This window comes from Triplophysa rosa, linkage group LG16, assembly GCF_024868665.1.
Source record: "Triplophysa rosa linkage group LG16, Trosa_1v2, whole genome shotgun sequence".
Taxonomy (NCBI): Eukaryota; Metazoa; Chordata; class Actinopteri; order Cypriniformes; family Nemacheilidae; genus Triplophysa; species Triplophysa rosa.
Window position 1 is genome coordinate 824,627 of NC_079905.1, and position 13,545 is coordinate 838,171.

The 13,545-nt window shown below is 41.1% G+C and overlaps 1 protein-coding gene across 1 annotated transcript; it reads right to left on the reverse strand.

The window, feature by feature from the left end:
- Nucleotides 1–2,493: 2,493 nt before the first annotated feature.
- lrrc3b (leucine rich repeat containing 3B) lies at nt 2,494–9,512 on the reverse strand. The gene is made up of 2 exons (XM_057355362.1): nt 9,338–9,512; nt 2,494–7,370 (listed from the first exon to the last, which is right to left on the reverse strand). Exon 2 carries the CDS (start codon nt 7,234–7,236, stop codon nt 6,451–6,453), a length of 786 nt encoding a protein of 261 aa, XP_057211345.1. The 5' UTR covers nt 7,237–7,370; nt 9,338–9,512; the 3' UTR covers nt 2,494–6,450.
- Between the last annotated feature and the right edge of the window lie 4,033 nt (nt 9,513–13,545).

The following is a 13,545-nucleotide window of genomic DNA, read 5'->3' on the forward strand; positions in this document are numbered from 1 at the left end:
ATGTGCTTGTAAATCTGCATGTGATTCTTTCTTCAGTGGAACACAAAAGAAGATATTTTGAAAAATGTCTCAGTGGTTCATTGTGTTGTGCAGAAGAAAGAAACTCAGTTTTGACATGACACGAGGATGAATAAATGCTGAAGGAATGTTCACTTTTGGGTGAACTGTCCTCCTACTCCTGCCTCTCGGGTTTTCTCTTGAGTCCAGTACTCTCACGGGTCTCTCCTGAACGACCGCAACACAGATCACCAGATCTCAGATAGATTTACTGTAAAAGATCTCAGAGCTGTAAAATCACTGTCTACTGTATCAATCCGTCCAGAAACACATGATGCTCTCTGTGATCGCTCAGTTTCTGTCTCTCAGGCTGGTGTTATATTTATAGAACAGACAAACATGATTCCAGCATCCACAGGGACTCCACACGGCGTCCAAACACACATCTGTGATTTCAGACTCCACACAAAACTCTCATTAAATGTAAACGTGTCTGAACCTGCTCGGGATCCGGACGCCACATGACGTGCAGTCAAAGCCGATGTTCATCTTCTGCCTCTCACACATCAGGAGGAGATTTCAAATATGCCCCGAACGCATATTTAGAGACAGAAACTATAGCAGCTTCTGTACTGTACATGACACACTTCATTCCTGCTCACAGAACATCTCATCACGTATGAGCAAAACCACACGGTGATATGAGATATCCTTTCTGTAAATCTCTATTGAACTCGAACCTGGACGTGTTTGTGTCAGTGTTTGTAATAACTGAGATGTCTCTACAAACACATGATCTCCTCTCAAGGTTTTCACGGCTATTTTAAACTCAGAGTCCGTTTGAAGTGTCGAAGCACTTTGCTCTTGGCAGTTCTGAAAATGTTTAAAGAGTCGAGATGAAATTAGATGCTGTTTGAAGACATAAAGAGCTTCCTACAGATCCGCCTCGTAATTAACCTCATAATCCTCAAATACTTACTTGTTTCACAATGAAGGAACATTTGAGGTGATAAATACGCAAACTCATTCAAATTTATGAAGCGGTTTAGCAATTAAATATGATTTAGAACACACAAACTAAACAACAGGTAAAACAGACACCTGCGAATCGTTCTCCTTTGAAGGTTCTTCCCCCTGAAAAAAGTTGTCAAGACGTTTTAATAAACAAAACAAGTAGTGATCCTTGTTAAAGTGGACAAATATAAAAGTGTCATTTATCTCATTAACGGCCCAAGCACACTTTTCAAAGAAAACATTTTTTTAAAAAGTCGGTTTGGTTTAAATGATGTCTTTAGTGAATGTGATGATTAACACCTGTGTGAACTTGAACACAACACTCTTGAAAATAAAGGTGCTTAAACGGTTGTTCACAGCGATGCCATAGAAGAACCATTTCTGGTTCCACAAAGAATCATTCAGTCAAAGGTTCTTTAAAGAAGCGTCTCTTTTGTCATCTGAAGAACCTTTTTACAGATGTTAAAGGCTCTTTATGAGACCAAAAGGTTCTTCTATGGCATCGAAGACCTACTTTCGAAGCACCTTTTATTAAAAGTGTAACCGCACACATCCAATAAAATCACATAAAAAAACCGAACTCAGAAAAGTGTGATTGTGAGAAAAGCTCTCGCAGCGTTAGTTCATGACACTGGTTCTCGAATGCAATAACATTCTGACATTATTAGATGTCCACATATTTTTGTGATATTCTTTCAGACTGCTAGTGTATCATAAGACGGCTCATGAAACCATCACATTCATAAGAAAGAATTCTGTAACTCTTACAGATGTCGTTGTTTGTCTCGCACGTGTCTCTCAGAAAGCTCACGTTCAGCAGCTGACCATGAGGCACAACAAAACCGCCTCAAAAATAGACTCAATTTGTGGCCGGTTTAGACGCTAATGTGTGTCCACGCTTCATATGAAAAGAACAACAGCTGTCGGTGTCAGACAACCACCGGCGCTTTCACCACGAGCCTCCTCTCCTCTGCTTTTGTTTTCATCTCAGTCTCTTCAGTTTTGGCCTCCTGTCAGAATTCTGGCTGCGTTTTATTCATGAGCTTCCAGTTTTTATCTCACAGCCAGAGAATTGCCACTGGATGCAAATTTGCCACTTTAGAGGCGTATTATTCCCTAAAAGAAGAATAACACTGGGCACTTGTGTGTGTTTTGGGGATTTCATGATATTTTTGCTTCTGCATATTGGTTATATTTGAATTAAAGGTTTAATGTTAATACAGTAACACACATACAGTTTACATCGCACATCGACCCAGTGAGCTGCCTGCATAGAAAGCACCCTAACAGAAACGGCACCTCGTAAGTGAGCATGAAGTGCCTTCATCACAAATCACAACGCTGTTCAAAAATGTTGATGTCTTACAAGTTCATGCATGCATTTCTCATGGATAAGCCGAACTGTACCTTAAAATACCACCTACATAGGCAGCTCACTGGGTTTGGAAACGAGCTGAAAAAAACAAGAGCCCATTAATAGCCTCAACAGAGTGAATAAATCTTTTATTTCAGTTTCTCTACATCATGCGCATACACTGTCCTGTACCATTAGTCATCACTTTAATGAACATTTTCAAGGTTAATAACTTTTGGAGTAGAAGAGAGTTTCATGTATATCATAAAACATACCAAGAACATGGGAAGAGAGAGATGCTGCAGCCGTGTTGAGTACCGTCTCTCTGTCACATGATGCGTGTCCATGCATGAATCTCTACACACACAATCAACATTTTTACCGTTGCCATCATTACACCAACAACACTGACGCTACATACATCAGACTGCTCTGCTTTTTCATCCGAGCTGATTATTACCCTTGAGACAATGAGCCATGGTTTGATTAGAGTAAAAGTGAACTAAACCTGTTTTGTTAGTGATGAGTCCATAGTAAATGTGTGGTTACTATGGTTTCAAACACATAAAACTTAAAAACCTATGGTTACTATAGTGAAACCATGGTGAAATTTCATCAGTCTATTACTTCTGTGATTTTTCTGCAACGGTGTGGAAGTGACATGTGTCAAAACATCAACACCAACCATGTGACGGAGAGTTAAAACAACGTATCAATGAAACCTTTACCCATAACTAACATCATTTGTGTTTTCTCTGCAGTACAGACTCATTTCAGATCAGGTAGACTCGAGCTCGGCAAGACTGAACGTTCAAAAGAAAGTGATCAGTAACTGGAAGTATGAGAGAGAGAGAGTTATAGATGTGTATTTCAGGCACTTAGAAACATCTCTCCGCGTGTCCTTGGCTACAGCATGCTTCAGTGTGAATCTGCATTAAAAACATCACGATACAACTGCAGACACACAATACAACACACTCCATCAATACATTCAAACACACGCGCACACACACACACACACACACACACACACGTTTAAAGGGATTTCTGTACGCAAACCATCAAGTCACTTTAATGTTGTTCTAATGTTTCTATACGCTTCAGGATGATCTGATGTTACGTTTACATTGTCAATCAATCAACCAATCATCAAAGGGATAGTTCACCCCAAAACGAAAATCGTCCTCAGATTGGTCCAAACCTCTATAAATGTCTGTGTTCTGTTGATATTTAGAAGAATGTTCTGGGACATCATCCATTACCACAGTAGAAAAAAGTATTGTACATTTTTTTGTTCTGTTATGATATTTTGGAGAATTTAGGACAACAAACAGTTCTGGGGCACCTTTGACTACCATTTTATTTGTCCTACTATGGTAATGAACAGGGCCGGGGAGTAACGAAATACATGTGACTTAGTTCCGTACTTAAAATACAAATATTTCATTAGTTACTTTTAAATGGGTGGTAATCAAATGACAGTATTTCAGATTACCAACGTGATTACTTGTAATTTTAATGTCAATCTCATGTAAACATTAATATAAACTGTAACAGGCAATTAATGTCAACAACAACACTGTAAACCCGAATGTTCAAAGAAATTAAACAGTTTAAGTAGTGTAAACTTAATTTTATATAAAAAAAAATCCTAACTTAAATGTTTTGAGTTCCTGTAACTAATTCTTACTTTTGAGTTAGTTTAACTTAATTTCAACAAGTTAATTCAAGATGATTTGTTGAGAATGAAATTCAGTTCCCAGCATGCTTTGCGTGAGACTGCATTAGGAAAGTAAATTTTGAAATGAAGTGTTATTTTATGAGTTTTTAGAAAGGAAAAGCCTTGTTAATGATGAATGTTCAATTATCTTTGATATTTAGAAGAGTTTGTTGTGTTTTTGACTTTTGGGGTTAGAAGAGTGGTGCTTATGCTTAGGTTGTGGGAGGTGCAATAGCAGTCGTGTGTGTGTGTTGCATCACTCTCTGTGAAGGCTGTTTGTTAATTGTTGATGCAGCTGAACTGTTTAGGTTGTCTTAAGACCTTTCATTTATTTAGCTGTAAATAAAAAAAGTTACTTTGCTAATTGTTCAAAATTATAAGGAGTCAACAACAGTACAACAAACTCAAAACTGACTAGTTTTGCTTACTTAAAATTGTTCAAAATTAAAAGGAGTCAACAACAGTACAACTAACTCAAAACTTACTAGTTTTGCTTACTTAAAATTGTTCAAAATTAAAAGGAGTCAACAACAGTACAACTAACTCAAAACTTACTAGTTTATTCGGGTTTACAGTGAATCTGTGATTGTCTGACAATCCGCAGAAGCTTCAGTTCTGCTCATAAGGTTCATTCCCTTGCCGAATATGCAAAATTGTAATAATTTTAACAAAACGAGGGATCTGGGTTCATAGAAATTGCATGCTCGTTTTATTTAGTACTGTCCTGAATCAGCCATTTTACTTCTTTTCTTAGAATTGTGAGACATACACTCACAATTGTGGACTATAACGTCCGACGATGTAAAACTGTAAAACTGATGTTGTTTAAAATAATAAGCAGAGGAAAGCCAAGTCCTCTGTTTGGTGATCCCTTTGTTTCATGTACCTTATTAGTATTCCAAAGTATTAAGATTAAGTTACAAAACAAAATACGTTCCGGATGACTTTTTAAAGCATGTTCTTTGTAATCTAGTGAAATACATTTTAAAAGTAACCTTCCCAGCCCTGGTAGTCAATGATGTTCCAGTAATGAACCTGGCTAACATTCTTCCAAATATCTTTCTTTGTGTTCAGGTATGAAATGACATGAGGGTTGAGTAAACGATGACAGAATTTTCATTTTTTTGTGAACTATCCCTTTAAACGACTGATGGTTATATGTCTTTAAATGTGTTGTCAAACAGCTTTTTACTGAACACAGAAGACAAAATAACAAAAAACACACAACGGTCTTATTCTGTATGATGTGGTGTGGTACTGGCATGACATTTTGCATATGTTCCATCAGGAGGAAAATCAGATCCATCTATACTCTGACTGACGGTCGATTAAACTAAGCTTTTAACATTTTTTTACATTTGTTCCCTCTTAATCTTGAATAAACACGTTCATCTATGAATAGCAAGTTTTCTTATATGACATGTACTATGGTTATAATATGGATATGGATGCAATTCTATGATTTCGGGCATGTACAACAGAAATAACATGGTATTTTTTGTCGAGGAAACTGGAGAATACAGTAAAATCATGAAGAATCATCTGAAACGATCACTAGATCGTGCAACGACATCATCTGTGTGAGCGGCCTGCATTTCTGTTTTTCATTTCCTCCGCCGTCTCTTCTCTGGTTCTCCAGGGCCAGAAACAGACTGACAGCTGTAATTTTCTGCTCATAACCGTCCCGGCACATTACAGTACACACAATAATATAACAGAGAGAGAGAGCTGCTCTCATTACACACCACAGCTCCGTTTCACAGGTGGAAGTTTATGCGAAGGTAATAAACTCTTGAACTAAAACACATCGGCCATCCGAACCGTCCTTTAGATGACACGACACCTGACTAACACGAGCCCGCGGGATACAACGAGTGTCACGACTAACATTACTGACGAACGACATCATGTGACCATTCAACAAAGATGTGCAAATAAAGCGGGGTGTCACGATAACACTTGTAAGACGACTTTCCTCGCCGGCGTTCGGCTAATAAAGGGTTTGTAAAATGATTGTAGCGAACGTGCATTTCTGACACGCCTGGATTATCGTTTGTCTTACAAAACGTCGCGGCATCAAAACGTGGGTGGGGTTTTTACAAATCACTGGAGTCTATCAACACCTGAGATTTCATTTCTCAACATCCCTGTACCGCTCACGAACGACTGACAAGCGTACGACATATTAGAATAGAAAACGGGAAGTCCTCACGCCGGCGGTGGCTATTAAACAGGACGACAGAAACGCCACGACTCTCTCGGCCGGTCGTGTATCACGAACTGTTCTACACACAAGAAAGCACACTGGAAAAGAGAAGACACCGAACCACATCGAGACGCGTGCTGTAAAGTCCAGCTGACCATCTTACACCACCGTGCTGATGTCCTCCGGTTCGTCCGGCTTCTTGGGTTTGCTAGGAAGGGACTTCAGGTACTCGAGGTGTCGCCTGGCGTCTTCCTGGTTCTGCCGTACGTAATAGACGACGTACGAGATGACCATAGCGAACCAGCCGAACATGGTCACCAGCATGGCGTAGTCGGTGGTCCGCTTGGCGAGGTTGCACAAATCGGCGTCCACCGCCAAGAACGGCTGGCCCTCTTGGTCCCTAAGCTCGGAGCTCCGGCAGAGGACGCGCGTGGCCGCCTCGTGGTTGTGCGCCATGCCGCCCAGCGCCTGCTGCAGAGCGCAATCACAGTGCCACGGGTTGTTGTCCACCAGCACGCGGGCCTTCAGCCGCACGAAAGCGTCCTTGTGCACGCTGGTGATGCGATTGTGAGACAGGTCCAGGACCTCCAGAGAGCCCTCCAGACCCACGAACGCCCCCTCCCCGAGCGTCTCCACGGCGTTGTGCGACAGATTGAGCCTCCGCAGCATCCTCAAGCCGTGAAAGACGCGGTCGGGCACCAGCGATATGTGATTCCTGTCCAGCTGCAGCAGCTGCGTGTCCGGCGGCACGTCGGGCGGGATCTCCTTCAAGCGCGACAGGCTACAGGTGACGTTGAGGCCGTGCGGGGGGCTCTCGGAGCGCTGGCAGGTGCAGCCTTTGGGACAGGTGCTGGCCGACGGAAGGCAGAGGGCCATCAGAACCAGACTGTGGAGCAGAAGACACATGGGGATGGAACGCGAAAGCCACAGGTCCAACGGCGTCATGCTGACGGGCGCTCGACATGCTCCTGACGCCGGCGAACCGACGCCCGGGGCGATCACCGGAGCCCCATGGCCGTCAGCACGAACCTCGGGTCTCTGGAGAAAAGCGTCCGGCGGCGCTCATCGTGCGTTTAAACCTGCGAGGGAAGACCACAGGGAGATTTTGGCGTTTAAACTGTTCAAATGCACGTGCACGACAGAAAGTATTTCAACATGAAAAAAGACCGCTTCGAGTGCTCGAATCTCATTCGGTATCTGCGCGATATATTCTGACATGCAGACGACTTGACAGAGCTGTAACACGCGGTTCAGGTCACGGGCTATAATTAACACGCATTCACACCAAACACATGCTTCTCTCATTCGTGACATTCATCACGGCTCATGTAAATAACTCATCACATGGAATTTCGCCGCCTGAGCGCGCTCAGTTTAGCACACAGAGTTATTATGGAAATCATTGAACTGCAGAAAAACATGTTAACCTCATCACGCGTGTGACATGATGTCCAAATCCAGAACTGAAAGACACATCGAATAACTCAATACAGCATGTGGTTTCATTTATTGATAGAATGATCTGTTCTGAGTAAAGTTCACCTGCCCTGTTCTCTCTCTCTCCGTGTGTGTGTGAGTCCTCAGCTGATGTAATGGTATTCCATACATCTCACGGGATATTCTGTTTGAAGACAGCTCACACACATCTCTACTGTGTGACTGACAAGTCGAAACTACAAGGTCCTATATAGGTCCTAAAAGAATTCTTGTTGAAATCTAAATAACTGGTCAAAACCAGTTTAATTACGGGTGCTATTGATGTTACACAAATTGATGACAAACTCCATGCTGGATGTAGGCTACACCACAAATGCAAATATATATATATACAGTATATGAAGTGTTTTGTTCCAAAACAATGGCTTTTGTTATTATGGCTTAAATCAAAACAAGCCAACTGCAGTTTGATTGACATTAATTTGAATGCACAACAAAAAAACATTTTTGGAATTATATATATAGATGATTTTTCATGCAAGATGAATATTTTATATTCTAAACCATCTCATGATCTGAAGTATATGACAAGTCCACACTGCAAATCCTGCACTTTAAAGGATAAGAGTAGATGTAGAAAAATCATGTTATGATATTAATATACATTGGTGCAAATGATCAGGCGCAGATCTCATTCACATCCCTAAGGAAAGTTAAACTGATCATAAAGCTTTTATCATCATTACAGTCATTATAATACATTACGGCTCATAATCTGAAGATTATGCAAATGAGGAACATTTACATTTCACATCAATGCATTTAGAAGACATAATGACTATTACAATCATTTTTGCTCGGATTAATTTAAGTAAACTTGGAACCTGTGAGAGTGCCTGAATAAAACGATTTTGTATGTATCTGTAATTCAATAGCGGATGTATTTTAAATGAAAAGGGTATTTTGTTTTATTTTATTTTGTGTTAAGGCTCACGAGAATGGAAGTGTCGAGCAGAGGTTTGAAAAGAATGAAATCACAACACATCAAACAGTAATGCAATCACATATATGAGCAGCCTGAAAGCTTTGATCGGATGGATTAAATCCTAGAAGATGAGACATTATGTCTGACCCTTACAGTCTGCACATCACCATCTCACAACAAACAAACACGGACACACACGATTGTGAATAACTTTTGTTCGCCTTGTAAACCAACGGAGAGCGATTTTCGACATCACAGATGATGTTTCCACACCCGAGTCAACACAAGATCAGTGTGGATTTAATCCGCATGAGTGTTAATGTTACATTAGAAGAGATGAATCAACAACTGTTTAAACAATCAATCACACACCCAAAACTCCACATGAAAAACCATTAATGATGGCAAACGATATTCAGAAGATGCAGATGACACGAATGCAAATCATCTCATTTTATTCTGCACGCACATATGAGAAGCATGTTCTGCAGATATCAAAATGCAACAAAATGCACGTAGTAAAGTGTACACGCGACACATATGAATGCACGTCCAGTGTGTGTGTTTGTGCGTTCGTGTGTGTGTGTGTGTGTGTGTGCAACAGGCGACATGCGTGTCTCTTACCTGCGACACAAACACTCGTGATTCTCCGCATCCGTGATGCTGAACATCCTCACACATCTTCTGGTGCACGCGATCAGTCCTCGTGTCTCAGAACGTCTCACATATCCTGCAGATTGTTGGCTGATGTTCGCGAGTGACTGGGAGGGGTTCGATCGCGCCCGGTTCTGAGGTCCGATTCGCGAGTCGAATCGTTTGTACTGAACCGATTCGATCGCGAGCGTTTGTGAATCAGCTTGTGCGAGGGATGAAACTGCGATAAAAAAGTGAACAACCATTAATAGCCTGATTAATTATAGTGGGAGTGGTTTCGTTAATGACGATCAAACAGTACATACTGTGAGATATATAAACTAATAAAACACAACGATAAACACAGTTACCTCAGATGTCACACTGGGAACAGGTTTCCATCATAACGGAACGAAAAGATGAATTGCGTAGCTGAAACGGTTTATTAAAAGAAGATCCGAACGAACCGACTCTCTGAACGAACATGACTTCAGCGGAGCTGTCGGTCGCGCGCGCCCTCGCCTGTGCGCGCGTGTGTGTTACCGGGGTAACTCAAGCCCTCTTAAAATGAGAATGTGCAGGTGTTGACGTAAACCACACAGCTTTCCCTGTGAAAATATAAATGATGCTATTATTGTCATATAAATAAATACACTACATGAAAATATGATGAAATGTACATACGTGATGTCGACGCAATGAATATCGCGGTATTCTTGTGACCTTGAATAGGAAAATCAAACCATCAACATCCCATGAACATATGAAATATATGGGTCCTAAACTGTGGTAATCACAAATTCAGTTTCAATGTTTACAAAAACTTAGGCAATTAAATGTGTGTTTCCCCCCTATTATTTCTTCTGTTGATGATCAAAGAGCATTATGATAAACATCCATTTCAAGACAAATGTACTGAAGTTGATGAATAAAAGTTAGACGGTCATTTTCAGCTTAACAAACAAAACCAAGCTCCAGTCACTTCGAGACAGAAGATCGAGATCATTTCTCAAACCATCTCGCTCAAGCACCAGAGCTGTTTCGTGGCCCTTGAGTCAGGTTATTCTACATCAAAGCAACACAATCTTTAACCGGGTTTGCGCGTGACACGCCGCAGCTGCTGTATTATGGGCTGATGTGATTTTCAGGAATGAAACTGGCAGCTTGCCTGCGTAGCGTGTCATTACGAAATCTTTCTGCGTGGAGTGGATGCATTGCATTTGATTGACAAACAAACAACAGAAGCCCAAACAAACACGCACGGCTCCTTTATTCGAAACACGACATTTACATTCCTGCTTTTCAAAGGTCATGCTTTGTGACGCTCATTTGCATACTAAGTGAGTAATTATTTGGCAGCCAATGAGCAGGCATGTGATGCGGCCGGTCACGAACCCTCAGCAGCGCACACTAGATAGTGCATGGCAGCGAATTAGCTTTCAATGATGGGAGATTAGTCTCGTTACACATCACACACACACACCTCACTGTCTTCTTCTAATGTAACCACATGCTCGACGGATTATATTTTGGCAGTGCACTTGTTCGCAGGAGGCTATATAGTGTGCAGTGTGCACACTTTCTGCATGCACAGAATATCTTTCCTCCTGCTGTTCTCAAAAAGCAACGCGATGCACTTGTGGGTCAAGACTTGGTTTGAATGTATATTTTGTAGTTGATTCTTTTTCAGTAGAACACAGAAGCAAACGAGAGACTTTGTTACAGAGCAACAGAGAGAACACCGCGTCGCAAAGTTCTCTGTGCAGACTGTAGATTTGTGTTATTCTGCAATCTTTTATTTATGAAGGAAGTCTCGAGTCAATTTTTGGAATGGGAATCAGATTTCCATCTCTGCTGTAGAAGGCAGTACACGGAGAATCCATCACAAACACACAGATGTCTTTCACATCATTACAATCTGAAGATGATATTTTGCGTGATCTTGTTTGTGTGGAGCCTGGGCCTGATCTCAGACCTGCTCTGAGTGAATTAATGCTTGGCTTTCTGATGATGACATTCCTCCAGAGATGTCAGATGTGTTTCATCTGCACTCACCTCTGACTGATGCAATAAAACCCCCCCGCTCATACATCTACTGTGTGTGTATTTCCACTTCCGTATAATGTATGCGGGTGCATCTCATCCTGCGATTTGAAGTGACGGAAACCTTTCAGACGTCGTCTGACCTGCTTTGACCTCTGAATTATTCTGATCATTTATAATAATCCTCTGCGGCTCGGATCTTCAGACTCAGCGAAAGGTCTGGATGATCAATGCAGATCACAGATCGGACCTGCTGGAATATTCCAAACATCGCTGAGAGAGATCAAAGGTGCTTTTAGTCACGAAGAAGTTTCAATATTCCGAATAGAAATCGGATGTGCTGCATTTTCGGTATATTATAAAAACAGACCCAGTATAAGTTCTGAATTTGTCCGGTGAATGTAAGTGTTTATAGAGAAGTCAACTCGGGGTCTCCTACATTCTCATGAATAATTCATCCCGGGCTGATGCACTTGTGACGAGTTGTTATTATTGTGTTGGATCTAAAACGTTGCACCTGATGTATTATTTATTGTTATTCTTGATGGTTGAGACTTTTCAATGGAGCAGAAGGTAAATGGCTCCGAAAATCTCTTACCGTCTCTTAAAACTTTTCAACTTTTAAAACGTCTCTCAGTGTTCTCAGTGCAGAGCTTCTATCACTAATGGCTTCTGGAGCACAAGTCATCCCGTGATGTTCATTTATTCTGACCTGACATCACTGATGAAAACAAACAAACTGTTTTTCAAAAGGAAAAAAAGGCATTTTGTGCAGTCAGTGTGTTTATTTGACATTAATTTAGCTTTATTCTGTGTGATTTTCAAGACTGTCCAGCATTAAAGAACAAACTATTTATTTAGTAATTTATTTAATAATGAATTAAAAGCATTTATGCAATGATTGTATTGTACACGTTAATCGTCACTGAACATGACATTTCCTCAATAAACGAGAAACACCGATTTTAAGAAGAGCAGTGATGTACCGGAGCGTGTATACAGATATCTGATTTATCATTCAAGAGTTGAGTATCCGCTTGTAAAAGAAAACTATTTCAAGAGGCAAATCTCAGAATCTCAGCTAATTCCAGATTTGAAGCCTGTTAAAGGAAAAGTTCAACCACTTTCCACAGTAGGAATAAATGACTATGGTCAAGTCAATGACAGGCGTTATAGGGGGAACTCTTACTTTACGGCCACAACCATGAAAAAGAAGAAATAATCAGTCATGCTGAATACATCCCTGTTCAAACGCCTCAGCCGTATCGAGGAAAACACAGAAGTGAGCTCACACGTCCCTAAATCCATTCTGTCTGTGGAAAACATCCCCCATCTGTTCACGGGAGACCCTCACACACTCTCACGGTTAAATAAAGATGTGCTAAAAACTAAAGAGCACAAATCATGTGGCTTTCAGAGGCGCTGGATATCTTTATCACGTTTGGATTTCATTTCTCTCTCCTCGAGACCCCGCCGCTCCTGCTCTTAACATGATTCATGCTTCCCTTTCACCTTCACACCAGAACGCAAACCACAGAGGTTATGCGTGATTATAGAAATAAAACTGCACATTTATGAGATCCTGAGTTGAAGGACGTGAATAAATTGTGTGATGAATGAGTTGTGTGGGGGGCGGAGTCGAGCATCTCTACAGAAGAATCACATGATCGTGCCCATCTGATGATGTTATCGTTATTGATCATGAGGTTTCCCAGAATCACAGATCAATTCAGCTCTCGTCTGAGATAAAACCTTTCACTTCAAACAGAAATATTCTCCTCATACTGTAATAGTTCGTTCCAAAATGAATTCCTTCACCCTTTATCATTTATCTATTTTTCATGACAAAGATTTGAAAAAAGCAGAATGTTCATTCGAAGTGGCTCATTATCATTATTTCTGGCTGTAAACTGTGTCCTGTGTAAACCGACAGTAGTGTGCCCGTGTCTGGGGCATGATGGGTATTTTTTCTCTTTTACAGTCGTCTGTTATGATGCAGTAATGATGGTGATGCCCTTCAGATGTGCCAGCGTCCCCGGGCTCTCTTCGCCAACCTTCTGTCTCTGTGAGTTCACACAGACTCTGGATAGTGTTCGGCACAAGCTTTGGCTTTCGAAAAGGCAAGAAACTTACGGTCTGCGGAGTAAAACTGAAGA

Bases quoted from the DNA above. Each gene is read 5' to 3' on its own strand.
- lrrc3b (XM_057355362.1), bottom strand. From the start codon at position 7,236: ATGACGCCGTTGGACCTGTGGCTTTCGCGTTCCATCCCCATGTGTCTT.